Source organism: Hyperolius riggenbachi, chromosome 4, assembly GCF_040937935.1.
Source record: "Hyperolius riggenbachi isolate aHypRig1 chromosome 4, aHypRig1.pri, whole genome shotgun sequence".
Classification (NCBI taxonomy): Eukaryota; Metazoa; Chordata; class Amphibia; order Anura; family Hyperoliidae; genus Hyperolius; species Hyperolius riggenbachi.
This window is the reverse complement of record NC_090649.1, coordinates 293,075,316-293,097,705: the sequence shown is the minus strand read 5'-3', so window position 1 is coordinate 293,097,705 and position 22,390 is coordinate 293,075,316. Positions and strand designations below refer to the sequence as shown.

The following is a 22,390-nucleotide window of genomic DNA, read 5'->3' as shown; positions in this document are numbered from 1 at the left end:
CCTGCAGCAACCTGCATACATTTTGTAATGTCTTGTACTTGCACTGCTTTAGATGGTAGAGACCAGTAATGTTGGGAACGCATGATACAATTTCCTGTCTGATCAATGGGTGATGTTGTAGCATGTGCATATGTCCAAACTGCTCCCAATCAATAAAGGGATCGATTTTCCGATGACAACTTTGCAAAATTGATCCCTTTCTCTATCAGAAACGGATCGGACATGTCAGAAATATTCCCTTGTGTTCGCAGCATTACTGAGCATCAGTGATTGGTAGACTGTGCCAGTTGTTTTATCAATATTGTAATCTATTGGCAGCTTTGTGGGGTTGCACTGCTGTTTAGTGTCTCCGTGAACATTTTCCTTTAATACTTTTTATTTTTATTTTTAAACAGTACTAAGGTAATGTGTTTTTTTACTCTATTTTCACCATGTGGTGCATCATCACATGACACGCACACGAGGCAGCGCTCTAAGCCTAGTGTGTAATGATCCCGGGGCAAGGGGAAAATTATGGTTACTGGTTAATAAACACTGGTATAGGGATCACCATAGCTGCGAGAGCAGTTGCTATGAGGCCCGTAGCCAGAGGTAGCCAGGGTGGCCTAGGGACCCATAGTGTGTGGCTGACTGGCTCTGATGTTGATAGGGGTCTGTTTTGGGCCTCATAGAGACTCGTGGTGGGCCCCCTGATGTGCAGGGTTGGCGCTGCATGCACTGGAGAGCATCGGCGAACTCACTTCTCCCTGCGACTTCTCCGGTTCTTCCATGAGTCACGTCTCTATGACAACAGTTCCCCATCTTGTCATGTGACCCAATGTTGGGCCATGTGACAGGAGGGGGCGCTGTCATCATGGAGACGTGATGCATGGATGCGATAGATCGCCGGTGAAGCTTCCTGGAGAGTTGAGTTCTCTGTTGCACATTGCCAATGTACCATAATTTCTGCAAGTGCCAGCCACCTATACTAATGGGGGGGGGGGCACACTGTCAACCTATACTAATGGAGGGTGGGAGAACACTGGCCACCTATACTAATGGGGGGGTGGGCACACTAGCCACCTATACTAACGGAGGGGGGAGCACACTGGCCACCTATACTAATGGAGGGGGGGAGCATACTGGCCACCTATACTAATGAGGGGGATGGGGGAAGCACACTGGCCACCTATACTAATGGAGGGGAAGCACTCTGGCCACCTATACTAACTGGGAGGGTAAACCACACTGGCCACCTGTCCTAATGGGGGGGAGCACACTGGTCACTTATACTAACTTGGGCGGTAGGAGCAAAGCACACTGGCATCCTATATTAACTTGGGAGACAGGGGGGGAGCACACTGGCTACCTATACTAACTCAGGGGAGGGGGGCAAGCAAGATACCTAATACTGGGGGGCTACCTAATACTTGGGTCACCTTTGGCTACCTAAAACTGGTGCAGGGGAGGGTACACAAAAGGTGCCTAATAATGTTTTTTTTTGGGGGGGGGGGGGGCAATCAAAATTTTGCTATGGGCCCCATGATTTCTAGCTATGCCCATGTTAATAAACATTCAGTAATAACTACAGTCATTGGTAAATATATAGGATAATTAACATCATAGATAATACATCATAAATATATTCCCATGATGGAGAGAAGCAGTATCCCACAGTGAGACATCTTGTGGACATTGTTTATTTGTACATTTAATTTTAGTTCCTTGCATTGCTGTCTGTCAGCCGTGGTTTTTTATTTTTAAAAGGATGTGTCCCTAATAAACACTTGCATTATTTTTGACACTATCGGTGTATATGTATTTTGTGTTTAGCCATGGTTGTCTTTTCTTGTATAAATATATTGCTATCACCAATCAGGAGATAAGGCAGGTCTCTAGCACAACACTTACCACAACACTCTGCTCTGATAAACAATGAAGTTGGGTAAATAAACTGATCAGACACTTGATCATGACAGATGCCAGTTCATTACTATGCTTAAAAGTCAGGATACTGATTATAACAAATCTTCCTTGTGGCAGGCTTTCTTCAGTAACATACAAGATCTGTTTTGAGAAGCAAGACTTAAAGAGAAACTCCGACCAATAATTGAACTTTATCCCAATCAGTAGCTGATACCCCCTTTTACATGAGAAATCTATTCCTTTTCACAATCAGACCATCAGGGGGCGCTGTATGGCTGATATTGTGGTAAAATCCCTCCCACAAGAAATTCTGAGTACGTACTCTTGGCAGTTTCCTGTCTGTGAACCCTGTTGCATTGTGGGAAATTACTGTTTACAGCTGTTTCCAACTACCAAAAAAGCATGCAGCAGCTACATCACCTGCCCACAGTAAAAATGTCTCCATGTGATAAATGTCAAAATGTAAATCAGGGAAAGAAAAGCGTTTACAATGGGCAAACACTGACTAAATCATTTATACATAATTATTGTAAAAATGAAGCACTTTTTTATATTACATTATTTTCACTGGAGTTCCTCTTTAAACACCAGCTACTGACTGCTGATCTGTTAACAGCGTTATGAGCATAGCTGCAATGTTCTCCACAATGATCACTAGATAACTGTTTTGTGCAGCATTAATGCTACTTTTAATTCCCACAGAACACCTTACAGGGTAATGCACCATGGTCCAAAGTAATGCTATCCATGGATAAGTGCAGCTATCTGCCAGTTCTCAATTAAATAGACTTAATAGGTTTTTCTCTTCTTTAACATGTACTTACATTAGTTTCCTCTAGGCAAGGGTCACCGTCTCACTTATTGCAATAATTAGGTTCCAAATCACAATGACAAAAATGTTTCTTTTGTTTTACTACAGTGCAGAAAGTCAGAAACCCAATTTCAGGATACTAACGTCTCGCCAATTGCAATTAATGTGTAAGTTATTCTAGCCACTGTTATTCAATGTAGAGAAAGGATCATATATCAACCTGGCAATGTCATTGATTCTCTTCAGTCTGCTGCTCTTCCACAAATCCTCCGTATTAAAAGAAATCTCTGCTCTTTTTAAATGAATGCTTTCGCTGTGTCGCGCAAGTTAATAGTAAGTATAATAATATGTCACAAGTATGAATACTTACAACTGTCCTCTTCTTCAGAAATGCATTTCAAGACATAACAGGCATAGATGAAGCCAAGGAGCTGAAATAAAACAGATAGATGTGAGGCTATAAGGTCACTTCTAGATCATTTACAACACTTTAACTGCTATAGCCGCATTTGCCAGTAATAAAGCATGAAAACAGCCCTCTTGTAATAATGCTCTGTTTTATTTACCTTTCAACACAATAAAAACATTGCGGTCACAGTCTGCAAAATATGTATTTCGGTTACCAAGATTAGGTTCTTGTCTAATGGCCTTTCACTGAGGAAAATACAGATTTAGATGTTTTCTTTTTAAAGTATGTAGCTTATGAATATATATTTTGGAGCTTTTTCAAACTTATGTGGAAGTGTAACTGAATGCAATACATGCCCCTCCCCCATTGTATCCATAGAAGATGGTAAACATGGTAAACAATGTCTGCCAGCTATTAACCCGAAGATCTGGTGCTATTCTGCACACTTATTTACTGTACTTCTAGCTATTCTGAGAGGAGGGTAAGCCATTCATTTGTCCATAGATCCAGCAGCTAGGGGGCATAGTGCAATGATGACATGCTTAAAGAGGAACTGTCACGAAAATCTTAAAATGTAAAACTCATACAAATATGAAGTATATTTCTCCCAGAGTAAAATGAGCCATACATTTCTTTTCTCCTATGTACCTTACAATAAGAAGTAGAAATCTGTCATTATCGACAGATTTTGGACTAGCCCATCTTCTCATAGGGGGGTTCTCATTGTTTTCTTTATTTTTAAAAGCACTTAGTGAAGGACAGTTGCTCTGTCCAACTGCCAAAATAGTGTACAGCGAGCAGGGAGGCTGGCCAGCATCTTTGTATAAATCTTTTTCAGGGAATGTCTTTATAAAGAATAAAAGCCTTGCTGAGAATCCCTTATGGAGAGATGGACTAGCCCAAAACCTGTCGGTAATGTCAGATTTCTATTACCTACTGTGAGTGACAGCAACATAGGAGAGAAGTAATTTATGGCTCATTTTACTCTGGGAGAAACGTACTTCTTATTTGTATGTGTTTTAAATGTTAAGATTTTCACGACAGTTCCTCTTTAAAGAGGAACTTTAACCCATCATTGAACTTTAACCGAGGATTGAACTTCTTCCCAGTCAGTAGCTTCATCCCAATCAGTAGCTCAACCCAAGGTTGAACTTCTTCCCAATCAGTAGCTCCTTTTCCACAAGAAATCTTTTCTGGAAGGGATCATCAGGGACATCTGTATGGCTGATATTGTGATGAAACTCCTCCCTTAGTGTGATGTCAGGACCATGGCCCTGACAGTTTGCTGTCTGTGAACCTCAATGCATTGTGGGAAATAACAGCTGTTTACAAATGTCAAGCAAGCAGCTCCCTCTGTGCATAGAACTCTCAGTAAAAGAGCAGAGATCACCTACCAGGACTAACATGTTGCAGTGATACATTTCAGAATGTAAATAAGGGAGAGGAAAGATTTTACAACGGGCAAACACTGACTAAATCATTTATAAATTAATATTGAAAAAAAAAAGCAATTTTATGCATTATTTTATTTTCACTACAATTCCTCGTTAACTTATGGACGTATACATCACATAGGTCCTCTATAACGTATGGTTAACCACTTGCCGACCAGGGCTTTTTGCACTGATCGGTGCTGCGTGGGCTCTCCAGCCCGCAGCACCGATCAGGAGTGAGCCAGGGCGATCAGACTACCCCCCTTTTTTCTCCACTAGGGGGATGTCCTGCTGGGGGGGTCTGATCACCGTCGGCTGCAGTTGCTTAGCGCGGGGGGCTCTTCAAAGCCCCCCTCCGCAGCGTTCTCCGCCGTCTCTCCCGCTCCCTCCCTCTCCCTCCCCCTGTGAGCTGCGCAGGACGGATTTCTGTCCTGCGCATTGAAGGATAGGCTTCAGCTTATCATATGCCGGCGATCCCCGGCCAATCAGAGGCCGGGGATTGCCGATCTGCCTTACGGCGCTGCTGCGCAGCAGCACCGTATGATGTAAACAGCGGGGATTTCTTCCCCGCCTGTTTACATTTTGCCGGCGAGCCGCGATCGGCGGCTCTCCGGCTGTTCACGGAGACACCCTCCGTGAACTGACATGGAGCGGCCGTTTCCATGGTAACCCGCAGACGACCAGTTTACGCCAATCGGCGTTAGCTGGTCGTCAAGAGGTTAATGTCTTTATTGTATGAACAGAGCATTTAGAAAAGACACATGTACAGTGGTGTGTCTAGCCTTGGGGCTGGTCAAGTGCCTGTTATTACTGCTGGAAGGTGGAATACGTGATATATACTATATTTTGTAAATACATTATGCGTGCTAGCAACCACTGATTTCCATGAACAGAAAAATATTACTCACAGACTTATTATTATTATTAACATTATTATTGTTGATTTATAAAGCACCAACATATTCTGTGAGGCAGTACCAAGTAAAAAACAAACATGGGGGTACAAAATACAGACAATGGTATACACCAGTGTACAAAATACAGAGTTGGTGAAAAATACAGAATTGATACAAAGTACAGAATGGCTAATAACAGTGACATAATTAATATCAATAAATGTGTAACAAAATCCAAAACACAAAAGGGTGACAGAGCCCTGATCTTGCATGCTTACACTCTAATCTATCTTCTTATTTCAGCACTCAACTTTGCTGGTTGCTTAAAAGTCATTGGGCCATATGCAATTCACTTTTTCACCTGAGTTTTCTCCTAGGAGATAACTTTTCATCTTCGATTTATAAAAACTTTTTAGCATTTTGCAATGGAAAAAGTACCAAAAAGTATGTGAAAAAGTACTATCAAAATTGTTTTGAGTATTTGTTTGCTTGTTGGTGGTTTAAAAGGCATTTTATTGACAAGGTGGAAATTTTCACCTAGGAGAAAACTCAGGTGAAAAAGTGAATTGCATATGGCCCATTGTATTCATAATATGTGAAAATATTATCTAGGAGAAACTTAGGAGAAAAGTGAATTGCATATGGCCTATATATTTTGTGACAGTACATGATTGTGACATGTGACAGCAGCAGAAAGATGTTTATACACAATTTGAACATTATATCCAACCCATAGTAATTATTTATGGTGTGACAATCACGGAAATGAATCCTCTTTAAAAAACAAACAAACCACCAACAACAACAAAATAAAACCAAGATGAGCCAGGAAGCAATGTTCTAAAATGCCTGTATACCTAAATGGTTAGTTCCTCCCCTCGTTTTCCCTGTTTCACTCATTGATAGATTGGGCTTATGCTATGGCAGTACCTTGCACCTTTTCTGCATACTTTTTACAATAGTGCTCTAACATTATTATTTGTCATAATGATGCTTCAGTTTACTCCCCTTGGTGGCTGCGATGGTGTATACTTACTGGCAGGGCCAGACTTACCATAAGGCACTGTAGGCACATGCCTACAGGCCCCTTATGATGGAAAGGCAGCTCACTCTCCTCCCCAAGTGCTTCCCTACCTCCTTCCCTATGAAGAATCCCGAGCGGAGTGTAAATGACAGTTACTCACCTGGGTCTCTGCATTCTAATATCTCCCTTCAGTTGGGGGCAACTCTAGCTATTTAATACCGAGGATAGCTCTGGCTACCTAATACTAAGGGGCACATGTAGCTATGATGGGCAAGGAAACTATAAGAAAAGTGAAAACTGGACTAGCCTGCACACTTATGGTGCAGTTTGGTGGGTGTTTGCAGGTTCATGGAGGGCAAAGTCTAGGGTGCCAGGACAACTGTGCCTATAGACTCCTGTTATTTAAATCCAGGCCTGCTTACTGGAGTACAGTAAGCAAACCCATTGAACCATAGGCATTCTTACTATTTGTTTCAGGAAATGTTACATGTTTGCTTAGTTTAAAACATATTTTTGTAAGAATGATACTATAAATACAGAAATAAAACTTTCTGTGCACTATAAAAGAGCTAAACTAATTATGATTATTCTTCTTAATAACACTATATATTGTTATAAGAAGTTGTAGGAAAAGCTATGTAATTTCTTTAACAAATGAATTTATTGACTTTAACAAATGCCATGGGGCACATGACCAACAAAGTACAATACAACTAAGAATAACCTCATATACAGTACAGAGTAGAAACTAAGTGGTCATCATCAATAGCGGTTAGCAGAGTCAACATGTCTCAGCAGCTAAATTAGCAGCTACAATATGTATAGATATCAATCCAGTAGCTCTTATCGATCTGAAGAAGGCAGACATACTACGAGAATAGGCAACATTATTAAAGTTACAGCATTGCCAGGATTTAGTAATAATTTAATCACTTTACACACGCTAATAAGTCATTGTAAAAAATAAATATAAATTACACAGTCTACAGAGATGGTAAAACTAACTTCAAATAACATTTGGAGACAAACATTTACAGATAGGTCAAACTGTCATCTGGACTCTACAAATGGTTGCACAGTTATGCACAAGCACATAGGATTTTGTAAGGTAGAAAATGAGAGCCAAAGGTTGAATGGTCAGTAGACAGAAATCAATATCAAGGAATAGGTCAGGACTGGTGGAAGATAGGACAGGGTCAGTAAACTACTGAGGATCATCATAAGTAAATTAGGATACAGGAACAGAAGAAGCAGTTTTGATGATGATAGCATGTATGGGGGTCTTACTATTAATCTTTAAAGTTGGCACTTAATTAGGCAAAAATTATGTGAAAATTACGTGAAATTACAAATGGATTACACAAAATCTGTTGAGTGTCCAAATCGTAATTACATATGGCCGTAACTGTGAAAATGTATGCAAAATTTTGCGTGATCTTAATACCAGATAACAATCATCACAAATACTCAGCATGTAATATTACAGTCCTAACCACAGTTTGTCAGGACAATTTATCCTCAGCAGAATCTAGGTTAGATCTCTAAAGCCTGAATAACAGCAAGACAAAAGTTTAATTAACAGTAAAGGCCTTTGTAATGAATCTAAAGCACTAAATATGGACACAGAGTCCATCCACTGATTTTTCATTTTTGACCTTGGATGGCCTTTAGTTTGTCATCTTCATTCTTTTTTTCTCTTTGCAGTTTGTTTAACCATTTATGCCGCCTGGACGTGACTGTCACGTCCAGGCGGCTGCTGCTGTGCTGCGGCCTGCTCCCGTGCGTGATAGCGCGCTCCTGTGCCACCCCCCGTTAGCCCGGAGATCAATGAATGGGAACATAGTTCCCATTCTTTGATCTAAGTCCCCGGTAGAAAGATTGATGGCTTCTTTTCAGAAGCAGCAGTCTTTCTAAGAAAAAAAAAGTTTCCGGTCCTCCTTATACTTCCTGAAAGCTTCCAGGACTAAAAAAAAGTGGCCAAATAGTAAAACTATATCGACGTACATTTTTTTTAATAAAATAAACACACATCAATACATTTAAAATTAACTGTTTACCTCCCACACCAAAAATTACCCAAATACATTTTTTAATGAAAAAAAAATAATTGCAATTAAAAAAACAAAACAAAAACATAAATAGTTACCTTTTTATTATGCATGTTAAGAGAGTATATTACGAGCATTTTTTAAATTATAAGCTTGTAAATAGTGATGGACGCAAAACTGAAAAAATGCACCTTTATTTCTAAATAAAATATTGGCACCATACATTGTGATAGGGACATAATTTAAATGGTGTATTAATCAGGACAAATTGGCAAATAAAATACATAGGTTTTAATTATTTTAGCATGTATTATTTTACAGCTATAGTGAACGAAAACTGAGATATAATGCATTTTTTTCTATGTTTTCTTTATATTCGTGTTAAAATGCATTTAGAAAAAAATAATTCTTAGCAAAATGTACCACCCAAGAAAAGCCTAATTGGTGATGGAAAAGAACAAGCTATAGATCAATTCTTTGTGCTAATACACTTCTCCCCTGGTGAGTGTGGCTGAAGCTGTGGGCAGGAGAGGAGAGCCACATCATAGGTCAGGCAGCATGCTAGGCGTTATAGATAGAGATGGCCCAAACCTCTGATTTTCGCGAACTTCCGCAAAAGTTCGGTTCGCGTGAACTTTCGCGAACCGCAATAGACTTCAATAGAGAGGCGAACTTTGAAAACTAAAAACACTTATGCTGGCCAGAAAAGTGATGGAAAAGATGTTTCAAGGGGTCTAACATCTGAGTTTTTGCATGGATGAGTGGGCTAGACGCCAAAATTCCCGGGGAAAAATCTGGATTTGATGCAAAGCAGCGTTTTAAGGGCAGAAATCACATTGAATGCTAAATTGCAGGCCTAAAGTGCTTTTAAACATCTTGCATGTGTATAAATCAACCAGGAAGTGTAATTAGAGTACTGCTTCACACTGACACACCAAACTCACTGTGTAACGCACACAGCTGTTTGTGTTGTGACGGCTGTGCTGGACTGGTGCGCACCATGGCGAGATTGCTCTTCCTCAGTGATATCAGGTAATGTCTAACTGCCTTATTAACTTTCGATGGTTCTTTCTCTACCATTGTTAAGCTTACATCTATTTTTTTTAAATTACATTTTCTGCTTGCTGTTCAGTACCTTCAACGAGAATCTATTATGGAGGGCAAGTCTGCCATTGTGACTACGGGTAATGGCCAGGGAATCAGGGTTCGATTCCGTCTGGAATAGGAGCCTGAGAACCGGCTACCACCATCTCACATCCAAATAAGGACCCATTTGCTGTATAAGTAATGTACCTGCCCTGACCGTGCTTTGCAGACCAGGCATCTGTGGTCAGATTCACCCTTGACCCACCGCAAGACGAACCAAATCGAAAGCATTTGCCAAGAATGTGTTATGGAGGGCAAGTCCGCCATTCATTCAACTGTGTGAAACTTTCGATGGTACTTTCTCAGTACCATGGTGACCACGGGTAATGGCCGGGAAATCCTGGTTCGATTCCGGTCCGGAGTGGGAGCCTAAGAAATGGCTACCACCACCACACATCCAAGGAAGGCAGCAGCCACGCTGTGGGCAAAGGAGAGGGAACGGCTACCACACATCCAAGGAAGGCAGCAGGAATGGCATACACATCCCGAGGTAGTGACCAAAAATAACAATACAGGAGGACTTTCGAGGCCCTGCTGTATATGAGATGAATCAACTTTAAATCCTTTAACGAGAATCTGTTATGGAGGGCAAGTCTGCCATCCATTCAAGTGAAAGGTATGCACTGACTTGACTAATACAATGAGCAGTCACACAGGTGCAGTTAACAGGTATGCACAGAGTGGTATATCACACTGCATGCGCTCACGTAGGTAGGTGGGTGCACTGAACACAACAGGTAGATATTTGCAGTGATGAGTATTACAAATGTGCACCTGTCACACACATGTACCGTGAACAGGTACAGTGACTGGTGGTATTAAATATCACATTGCGTGCGCTCACGTAGGTAGGTGGGTGCACTGAACACAACAGGTAGGTATATGCAGCTATGGGTATTACAAATGTGCATCTGTCAAACATACACACAGGTACTGCCGTGAACAGGTGCAATAACTGGTGGTATTACAATGCGTGCGCTCACGTAGGTAGGTAGGTAGGTGCACTGAACAGTGAACAGGTGCAGTGATTGGGATGGGATTACAAATCTGCAGCTACCTGTCACACACACAGATAGTCACTGAATGTGATGGGCCTAGCAGTCTCACAGTAGGAATTACACCAAAGGCCAGCTGCGACTTACTGACAGGGCTGTATGTAATGCAAGTTTGCCACACACACACACACAGAAAAAAATAGATCACAAGAACAAGATTAGCTCTCAAAAGAGCTTTTGAGGGGTGCTTTTTTAGCAATAAGATTCAGCAAGGAGCAAGCTAACAAGCCTACAAGAGCCTAACTAAGCTTTCCCTATGAGAGTCTGCAGCAGCTCTCCCTTCTCTAATTACTGCAAGCACACGAGTGAGTCCAATGCCTGACGCTGCCTGCCTTTTATAAGGGGGGGAGTGGCTCCAGGAGGGAGTGTAGCCTGATTGGCTACAATGTGCCTGCTGACTGTGATGTAGAGGGTCAAAGTTGACCCTAATGATGCACTATGGGGGCGAATCAAACTTCCAGAAAAGTCCGAGGTTTTCCGCGATCGCAAACCACGGAAGTTTGCCAGGAACCGTTCGCCGGCGAACCGTTCGGGCCATCTCTAGTTGTGGACAGGTTTGCCAATGCAATACTCTTTTGTTCTTACAAAGGAATGATTTGCATATTCAGCAGGGATGCACTGTGGGACACCTCAGAGCTCACTCCAACCTAAATAATCACAAATACATTTTAAGAAGGCAAAATTCTGTTTTACATTGTTCTTACCAGCAACGACATGTGATGAACAGGTTAATAGTGATCTGACAAGTATCTCCTGAAGATCGAGGAACAGTTTAAAATCAGAAGATTCTGTTTGAAAAATGTTCCAAAGCAGACAGAGCTATGGCATCATTATTGGAATTCTACATTTATTTCAAGGGGCACTTTGCTGGTGAAGTGTATTTTTAGCTCTTCGTGTCCAATATTGTGTCTGGAAATCACACAGGACTATATCCTGTTTTATGGTCTGAATATACATATTCGGTATTATTTCCTACATACATTTTAGATGCTGTAGGCCAATAAATATTCAGTTATATGGCATGGGGATTATAAATTAAGGATACAAATCTAATTATGGATGTGGAAGGACTATAGGTTGTGTGGCTTCTCTGCCCTCAAAACCCAGCTAAACTTTATTTAAGGGTTCTTGTTTTGACACAATATGATAGTATATTGTATAACTGACCCAGATTGAAAATGATGCTTAGGTGTTCTACTTAAAGGGGAACTTCAGCCTCAACAAACATACTGTTATTAAGTTACATTAGTTATGTTAATTAGAATAGATAGGTAATATAATATTTTACCCACCCTGTTTTAAAAGAACAGGCAAATGTTTGTGATTCATGGGGGCTGCCATCTTTGTCATGGGGCAGCCATCTTTTTGGTTGAAAGGAGGAGACAGGGAGCATGAGACACAGTTCCAACTGTCCTGTGTCCTGATAACCCCTCCCAGCTGCACACACTAGGCTTCAAATGTCAAATTCAAAATGTATAAAAAAAAATTGCACCAAAACAGCAGAACGAAAACAACCTCCTCAGAAATCCCATCATGCTTTGCACAGCATAAGGGGAAAACTGCCCGGGCAGTTTTCTTCTGTGCAGCTAAAAATGAGGCTTGTATAAGAGAAACAAAGTTCTGATGCTGTGAAACTGTTAAAGAAACACCAGGCCTTTTCAGTGCTGCTGAGTCGATTTTTAGTCTGGAGGTTCACTTTAAGTTTCATAATTTCTTGGTATAAGTATCAGATTTATGTTTTCAAAACTTGGCCATGGAAATCTGAAAATGATGTGCCTTTGCTAAGTAAACTCAATAATGCACACGAAAAACATTTTTTAAACAAGTGTCCTTCTGTAGCGGATGAGTTGATTGTGTCTGCAGATCAAATCACGCAAAAACAGTGATTTTGGCACAGCCGGAGCCGCCATAGGCTGTAATGGGAATTATGGCTAAACCAGCGTTAAGACAGTAATTTGGGTGCCGTCAAAAGACGGAGTATGAAATACTATGAAAACAGCATAATTACGTCATTACTTTCTATCTACGGCTACCTGGAGGAGGAATAGTAATTGCACCACCGGGACTTTTTCAGGAACAGGGTGAGCTGTTTATCAGCTTTACCCTGCGCCCAATTTACTTGGCAGCTTAATTATAGGTACGCCTGCAGATAGATTATACATACTCTGCAAAGGGAGTGTTGATTGTCTTACTTGCCCCAGCAACTCCTCATGTTTTGTTATTGTAACCTGCCCATTGGCAACACTGAGGGACAGAGGAAGACATTTGTGCCATTCTTGACACATTTGTGACTGATGCGTTGAGCTACCAACCACCCAATTACCAACATTTGCTGAGCAGAGCCTTTGCCTTAAGCACATCTTTTCCTTAGTTATAAATAAGAGGAATGTGACCCACAAAAATGCACTAAACAGAATGGATTCCAGTGTTTCCAGACATTTATAAATAGAATATTTATACTTAGATCAGGCCAAGCACATTAATGCAGCTAGCCTACTTTAGCAGTTTGGTTTAAGCAGACCTATTCATCAAGCAGATCACATCAGCAGGACAAATGTACTTTTTACTGTGGCGTATTAAAATGCAAATGACTGGCATACAAGAATAAAAATGCTTACATTCATGCCAATGTTATTTCCAGTTAATGTTATTAATAACAAGTTGGGTGAAACTGTAAATATTGCAATTCTGATATATACACGCAGTTGGCAAACTTCTAACGGGATAATGAGCCATGCTTTACAAAGTAAAACACAACAAAAGAGCCAGAATCCATTGCCTCCATTCAAGCATCAATATGTACTCATGTCATGTAGTACCCTGGACAGATTCATCAGATACAGCTCTGCCTGCTTATGGGTTGACATTTATCTTCAAGAGAGATTTTATTTCATCTTTAAGATATTTTCATATCACACTGAAGTGTGTCATGGAAAACCTCAGAAAATAAATGAATCTGTCTTATATTGCATTATTGGCTGTCACTAGTTGCCTGTTTACTAAACCAAAGCAGAAATGCTGCATATAACTGTCTAAAAGGCAGTCTGGTCCCATAAACTTCATGCAGCATTTCACCTGACAAATGGAACATCAGCTTTGACAAAATTGCTTCAAGACTTTTTTTTCTGAGCAGGGTGAGCTTTAAAAGAATAGTAAAACCCCTTATCCTCTCTGCCCCCATACACACCTGGTTGGTAGAAGTTAACCATGCATGTTAGCAAAGGCAACTGCATGATCAAAAACTAATAATAATTATCAAGTTAAAGAGACTATTCAGACTAAAATAAACATGCTACAGATCCATTTCTCAAAAAAGTTGTTATGACTTGCTGGGTCTTTCTCCAACAAGTCACTCCCCGGGTCCCATGTGCGCCGCCTTCTGGCACATAGCCACGCCCCCTTGCAGAGACATACTGTGGCTCTCTTTATTTCAGATAGGCACTGATCTACAAGGGGGTGGGGCTAAACACCAGAAACCAGCACACATGGGGCTTGTGGTGGTGGAGGTGGGGGGATTGTTTGGAAAAAATTGCTGGCAAGCCATTATAACGTTTTATGACCGATGAATCCGTAACATGTTTATTTTAGGCATAATAGTCTCTTTAACTAGAGTTTATTCACATTTCTAAGCTCTCAAACTCCTATGCATTCTGACAAAGCTGTGATACCTGTCTGGTTTATATAAAGGACATTTTGTTTTAAATTAGCTCCATTTGGTGATATATAAACAATTTCTGTTAGAAGAAGGCCACATGATGTGTACGTGCTCAGGGACACTTGCTACTCTTGAACATGTCCTAATAGTAGATTTACTGTTATTTTGCAATGTCCTAGCTTCCTTGACTTTTAGTGGAAAAGGGGCCCCACGGACAGATTTAGACAAGTGATGTGTTGTCCAGACTGAACCACTTCCCCTTGTGACCTTAAACAGAAGGTTGAGTAAGAGAACAGTGGGTGGTGAAACTCATTATAATATGGGTGGAGAGTTCTAAGAATTAAATGTTAACTGCTTCATGTCTGCACTGATTATTGAACTGTGATTGGTTTTTGTAACACTGATGGACATCCTGAACTGCCCAGAGGCATGTATATTTTTGCATACTTGTAACCCTATAAAATCGGCTGTGTGCTAATGATCTGTAGCATTACTCTGATGATGCCTGTATCAACGGCCCTTGATGCATGAATAAATGTGTTGTCTATTTGACGAGGTGTGTCCGAGTCTTCCCTGTCCTTAAACATCTTGGACAGTTTTGGTGGAGAATGCGGGCAATGAACGATTGACTTTGTGGCACACCTCTGGAGGGACCCTGGACATCTTGAGGAGCGGAACCTTGGAGAAACAGCCGTGGAGAGGTCCAGATATCAAATCCTTAAACAGCGCTGTACCAGGTGAGACTTGATCACCTACTTGATATTTGCACCTCCCTGCTGGTTGCAACCCTACTCCGCTCAGCAGGGTTTCCGTGAGGATCTCCCATGACAACGGTCTCCTGATATGTGGTATGTCATCTTCTATTTCTTACTCTGTACCCTGTATGCATACCGTCTCTTTCTTCTGATTAACTTGGTGCTTGAGATTTAACATGTGTTATTCATGCCGTCTGTCTGCTGTGATTAACTTAGTGCATGGAATCTGACTTAGTTGCTATTGTATGGAGTATAGTGTTGTGTGAGTAACTAGAATTCATTACAATAGTATATGATATGTGGATTCATGCTGAGTAATGTCATATTTCTGAAGAGAACATTCTATGTGGTATCCGGAGTATTGGGAGTCGACGGTGGAGAGCCAATCTAGATTATAAACTCTGTGAGTCAGCATACTATTGTGTGCATAGCCCTGTGGTGCTGCAACACACAGTTATCACACAGGATACACACTGTGGAGAAAGTTTTCAGAAGGAAACCACAGGTTGAAAATCTATAGACCGTGGTCATAATTCATAGACAGAGGGGAGATTCGCTTCCTTCAAAGCAGAGAACTTGTAGGCTGGCTCTCCCCTGAGACAACATAACGTTGGATGGGATACTTGTAGCAGGGAGATTGAACATATGTTTAAACTTATGGTGATGTGTAATGGTGTTTTATTGTCTGCAAGGTACCTAGTGTGTGCAGCTCAGAGATAACTGTATTTGACTAAGTGTTCTCTTATATGTGTAGGCAACTGTTTTCTCCTTCCCAACAAACACCAAGGTGGAATACACATTAAATTACGTCACACTACATAAAGTATAGTGGGGCTCATCGGGGGGGCCTACTTAATTGGCGTGTGGAAGGGAGAAAACTAAACTTGCCTGAACTATGCTGTTTTTGTACTAACCTCTACAAACACTTTAGAGTGTGCCCAGAGTGTCTCATATCATTGGAAAAAGTACCCAGTATAGTTGAATATTTGATCAGGAGGAGAGTGACCTGCGGCACCCCCAATATCTCTCTAGACAGATACAGGCCAATTGTAATAAGGCCCTATGTGCCACGCCTCCCAGGCAGCACTCAATTCCCCTTATAGTCAACACCCAGGGAGTGTGCAGAATTGGGTCTTGAATACCAGACAAAGCCTGAAATAGTCGCTCAGCATTATATTTTTCTGTCAAAATTAGTCGCCCCCTTGGGACCTACCAATCCCTCAACTATTAAGAGAGGGTGGGGCAGGGACTCGACAACTCAGAAGACTCAGACAATTCTGAGGATCTGGAATCAATTATCCAATCCCTCAGTTAGTGGAGAGGTTGGATCCACTACCTGAGGGTTCTAAGTGTTCAGATGACTCTGATGGCTTACATATCTGAGACAGTATAGCCTGTGCACACCCCTGGATGAGTGAGGGAGTGACCGCATGCTCAAAAGGTCTTATCCTGATCAAATAAATGTAAATTTCTCACAGGGTGCTGTTATTTGCCCTGAGAGGGATTGTGAGACACTGATTTATGGGCTCATTGCTACAGTTAACAGTATAATCATTCTGATAGTCTAGTGGTGTTATATCTGGTGGAAGAATTTGTGTTGTCCTGATTTGGCTGATATATATGAGACTCAAGCTGCCTTAGAGGAGGCTTTGAGGTTTGGCTTTGAGGTTTGTCCACCGGGGGAGGAGCTTCCCGACCACGAGAGAGAAGTCTCCGCTCAGCCAGATCCAATTCATTGCCGATCAATAGATTACTGGATGTCACAGGGATTGTGATGCACACCAGACCACTGCCTGCTAGACACAATTGAGCGACCAGGTGAGCAGTGCAGCCGAACCTGGGGTTTTGCTGCTCCCCGGGCCACTCAAACAGACAGGTGGGTGCTCTGTGAGTCCTCACTGGTACTGGTGTCTTGCGGGCCAGTCAGGCAGCAAGGTGGAAGCTTTGTAAGCTCTCACTGGGGCTGGAGGATCTAAGTGGGGCATTGCAGACTTTTGTGACTGTAGTCGGGACTTCACAGGGATTGTGATGCACACCAGACCACTGCCTGCTAGACATAATTGGGTGGGCAGTGCAGCCGAACTTAGGGTTTTGCTGCTCCCCAGGCCACTCAAGCAGACAAGTGAGCCTTTGTGAAACCTCACTGGTACTGGTGTCTTGCAGGCTAACCAGGCAGCACAGTGAGAGCTTTATAAACTTTCACTGTAGCTGAAGGGGTCTAAGTGAGGCATCACAAGCTATTGTGAAAGTCACTAGAAGATTGGCGGGATTGGCTGACCCTTGTGTCAATAAGTGTATTGCACAGAAGCAACACAGAGAGTGTTGCTTGAGTTGCTCCCATTCGAAACCAGAGGATTGGCCACCTTTGGTGTGAGAATTGCGTGGAATTCAGGGTGAACACATAGTCTTTATTATGAGGAACTTAATTTCCCGGAAACGAGAGTCAAATCGTGGAGAGCCACAGTATTTGACCCCTCGAGAGGAAATGTCTGATAAATATGGACTATGGGTGTCACGATATTTAGAGGAATGGGAATGGTGGACGAACCACAAGTTTGCTAAAAAGGGTACCTTTAAGCCACAAATTTGGGAAAATCTGTGGGACACACACAGAATGAGAATGAGTCGTCCTAATGAGAGAGAGGCATGGAGTAGATGGATGAAGGAGTCCATCCGGAGATCAGAGGATGTGAACATATTGACAGTGACACAATCTGCAACTGTCACAGGTAAGATGAGACCTACAACTGCAAGCACTGAACAATTGTATGGGTCAGAGGATGAGCAAATAGAGGAGAAGGAGGTAATGGAGATGGGAGCATACCAAGCTTGGTCTGCAATCATGTCCGGGGAGCTGCATGAGTCATTCAACAGAACTGCGTCACAAGACGTGAGCCATAGAGCTGCTGCAGAACCTCTTACAAGAGGCAGTGCTGCAACACAGCCTCTCATTGACCTCACTGAAACAGAGGAAGTACAGTTTCACATAGATCAGAGGCAGAGACAGGATGTGCCAGAGTCAGCAAGCCTAGGAGCTCACGGGGGAAGAGGGGAGCTAGGGAAACTGCGTCATCCCACTATAGATCCTCAGCTAACCACTGAAGTAAGTACACCAACTGCCCTAGCACAGTTGAGGGAAGAATCACCACCTGCATATGAGACAGGGAGAGTGTCAGAATACACTTCCCTCAACTATGCTCTGAATCCAAATGATGGGATGTACCCCCTCCAACCAATGATGACGGGCATCCCTCACTGCTCCCCTTATGAATTAATCCCTACTCATCTTAGTAATATAAGCAACTACTTAACACACTACATGCAGCCCTCCCCCTTCATGGATCATCCATTACTATCTCAAATTAGAAATCGATTTTTCCCACAGCTTACTCCTATGCCCTCTCAGCCCACTACCACGGCAAGGGTGCCAGAACCAGATTGGCAGCAACACCTAAGTCAAAGCCAAGAAGGGGAAGTGACACCTTCTCTCTCTGACACTAGACTGTCACCTAGTCCCTTCAGTGACAATACAGACTTAACCGACCTGGATAGTTTAAATGGCACACCCCAAGGCACTTTGCAGCTTAGTCCTAATACTGCCCCTTTTACACCACAGTCAGGCAGCAGTCAACCATCCTGGGTAAGTGATACTAACCCTTTCAGGCAAAAGCCAATCCCCTTAAGGCAAACGCAGGAGCAACATAATCCCAGTGAGTCACAGAGGGAGACTAACCTGTCAGGAGCCCCTGCTAAACCCAACTGGGAACAGCAGCACCCTGCTGAAATGATATATCCAGTAAGGGAACAAGTATTGTCAAATAACCATGACAGGCTGACAGGTACTACCATACCATATACCCTGGACCCCCTCAGAAATAAGGGGACTTTTGAGTGTCATACCCCACCCACGAGCTGACCCTGCCAAATTTGCAAAAGGACTAATAGATACACAGACGTGCTACAAGGCCACATGGGGAAACATGTTTCGACTTATCACAAGGGTGTGCGGGGAGAGGGACCTGAAGGAAATAGTCAGCAAGACATTTATACCGAGGGAAGTGTCACAGGACTCCAGTGAAAAGGGATATTTTTGGACGAACGCTTTGACAAACCAACTCAAAATTGTCTATCCACCTAGACCTCGTAAGCGAGGTTTGAGAGTATGTTACAGGTGTGGAAACCCAGGGCATTTCATCAAACAGTGTAGCTACACACCTCAGTCTAACTATAAAACACAGACAGATAGGGACACGAAGTGTTCACGGCAGGGTGTAGTCTGAAAATAAGGTCAAACTGTGTTGTTCCTATGAAGTTTCTGTTGCATATAGTGAAAGTATTTGGTTGGTCAAGATATAAGTGCTTGCACTTAGTGCTGATCATTGTGTTCACCAGTATGTGTTGGTGAGTCGTTGTCTCCTTTCCATTGATCACCTTAATAGCATAAAATATCAGTGATACATCGCGTTGGAAGGCATTTAGCCAGCCAATCACTGCGGTGCACTGGGGTGATGAATGGAGAGGAGGAGAGTGAATTTACCAGCTTTGTGTCCGGCTTGTACAACACTGTATAGGAAATTTTATACATGTCCTGAGTGCCTAACACCGTTACGAAAAATATTTAGTATTGTTGGTTATTTGGTCAGAAGAAGAATAACCTGTGGTATCCCAAACACCTTTCTAGATAAACGTAAGCCAGTTGTGATAGAATCTTACAAGCCACCTGGCTCGCTGCAGCCACCAGTCAGCTATACATTCTCTTTGTATTCAGCGCCCTGGGAGTGCAGCGAATTAGGCATTAAATTTTGGCAAGTGCTGAATGCACCCTGGAACCTATCCAATCCCCAGATACCTGGAGAACAAGCACAGGACTCAAAAAGCTCAGAGGAATCTGACGAGTTTGAGAGTTTGCCAATAATTGCTCCCTGCCACCGCCCTATCCCACAGGTGCAGGAAAGTGTTGAGCGCTACCTAAGGGCTAGACGGGCTCAAATAATTCAAAAACCCGAAAATCTGTAAATATGAATTTTGCATAAATTACTGGCTAGACTGGTGATGCCACTAGCAGGTTTCTTCCTTTGGCTAAATGACTATAGAATATACACCCTATTCTGAGCAAGGCTGTGGTGTGTGGACTTATGGGTTTGCTGTTGCAGCCTGCGCTGTGGTGTTTCTAGTGGTTTCCTGGTGTTATTGTCGCTGGAGGGAGTTGTGTTGTCCTGATTTGGTTGAAGTATACGGAACCAGGGCTGAGTCAGAGAGAGCATTGAGGTTCGGTTTTGGTATAAGGGCATCAGGAGAGCAAACTCAGTGCCACTTCAGAAACGAGCCCAATCAGTTAGACTCGGTCAGTTGCCATTCAATAGAGGTTGTAAATGGTGGTGTTGAGGTTAGTCCATCGGGAGGGGACCCTCTGTCAGACCAAGCCAGTGAAGGGTCCACTCAGCCAGATCTAAGTGCTTGTCACCCGCACAATTATTGCAGTTTGGATTTCTCAGGGTTGGCAATGTTCACCAGACCAATGCCTACTGGGCGACAGTAAAGGATCGGGTGACCTGTTGGGCAGCAAGGACAAACATAAAACCTTGCTACTTGCCAGACCATGTGAGACAGTGTGACTATTGTGACTCCCTCTACTACGTGCTGGAGTGAGCACAATATTGCTGAATAACATCAGTAAAACCTTGCTGACCCTTGTGAAAATCAACAGAGGGGTGACGGGATTGGCTGACTCCAGTGTGCTTAGTGGTTCACACGGTAGCAACAGGGAGAGAACCTGTTGCTCAAGTTGCTCCCAGGCGAAACCAGAGATTGGCCATCTCTGGTGTGAGAATTGCTTGGAATTCAAGGGGAACACATAGTCCATACTATGGGGAATTCAATTGCTCAGAAGCGAGCGTCAAATCGCGGTGAGCCGCAGCATTTGACGCCGCGAGAAGAGATGTGTAGCAAGTATGGACCGTGGGTCTCCCGATACTTGGAGGACTGGGAGCGATGGACTAACCAGAAATATGCCAGAAAGGGAACTTTTAAACCAAAGGTGTGGGAAAATTTGTGGGATGTCCACAGGGTGAGGATGACTCGCCCAAACGAGCGAGAAGCATGGAGTAGGTGGATGATGGAGGCGATTCGCCGATCCGAAGACGTCACCATCATGACAGTAAAACAATCAGGCACAGGAGGGTCACCACGGCTAGAAGATGAGGGGACTGAAGACACTGATGTGCTGGATATGGGAGCACACCAGGCTTGGACAGCACTTATGTCCGGGTCTTCTCGCAGGCGGACTGATAAGGCCGTGTCTCAGCATGTGAAACACAGAGCTGCTGCAGAAGCTCTTGATGACAGTGCTGACACACAGCCACCAGGTGATCTCACTAAGAAAGAGGAAGTACAGGCACACAGCGACAACAGACAGCTAACGCAGACCTCATTAGAGACAACACACAGTAGCAGTGACAGGCTGGCCCACATACAACCTGACAGAGAGAGAGATGACTCTACATCTGTATGCCAATCCTCGTTGTATTCAGGACTGACTAATGAGTTAAACAAACCCACAGCTCCTACACAGCTAAGGGAGGAAACACCACCACCAGCGTATGGAACAAGTAAAGTAGTAGGGAGTATTCCCCATGAATATACCCCAGCCCCATATGACAGGCCACTTCCCTGGATCCATGCTTCTCATTGCAAGAAGATACGCAAAAGTGATTAATGCAAACATGCCACCAGGGGCATTTATGTTAGTCTGTCTTGCATGTTGTTTGTCATGTATATTCAAAGGTGCTGAGGGACAAACTACCTCTAGCCACCACCAGCAACCTTGGGTGCCACCAGCATCATATGGTAAGTGGGGGGTGAAACCACAAGGCTGGGATCCTGCCCACTTGCATAAGGTTGAATGTAAACAAGGGAGACTAGTGCCAAGATATCCACTTTTTTACCGAGGGTATATGCATGTACATGGTACTAAGGGAATGAGTCCTACTAGCCTGCACTATTTTGAGCACGCTAGGCCAATTCATCCACCCCTGGTGATAGACACATACTGGCATACCTTGGACGAACTGTGTAATACCATGTACCACAGAATGATTCCTCCGGTTCAGGAGCATTTAAAAAAAAAAAGGCTGGGTGGGAAACCAGAGATCACTTTCTTTTTGACATATGTTCAAGATAGACTTGTCCCTGACTGTGAGGCAGATGAGGACCCAGAAATAGACACATGTACTATGCCAGGGATTTTTACTGCA

The 22,390-nt window shown here is 42.8% G+C and overlaps 1 protein-coding gene across 4 annotated transcripts in view; it reads right to left on the bottom strand.

Moving 5' to 3' along the window:
* The window catches only part of NKAIN2 (sodium/potassium transporting ATPase interacting 2), a 1,108,222-nt gene that overhangs the window by 45,800 nt on the left and 1,040,032 nt on the right, over nt 1-22,390 (bottom strand). For all 4 annotated transcript variants that reach the window (XR_011019351.1, XM_068231451.1, XM_068231453.1 and 1 more), the window contains one exon: nt 3,087-3,147. Coding sequence is in view for 3 of the 4 variants with exons in the window: in XM_068231451.1 (XP_068087552.1) it covers nt 3,087-3,147 (61 nt within the window). In the remaining variant the exon portion in view is untranslated. The remainder of the gene's footprint in view (nt 1-3,086; nt 3,148-22,390) is intronic.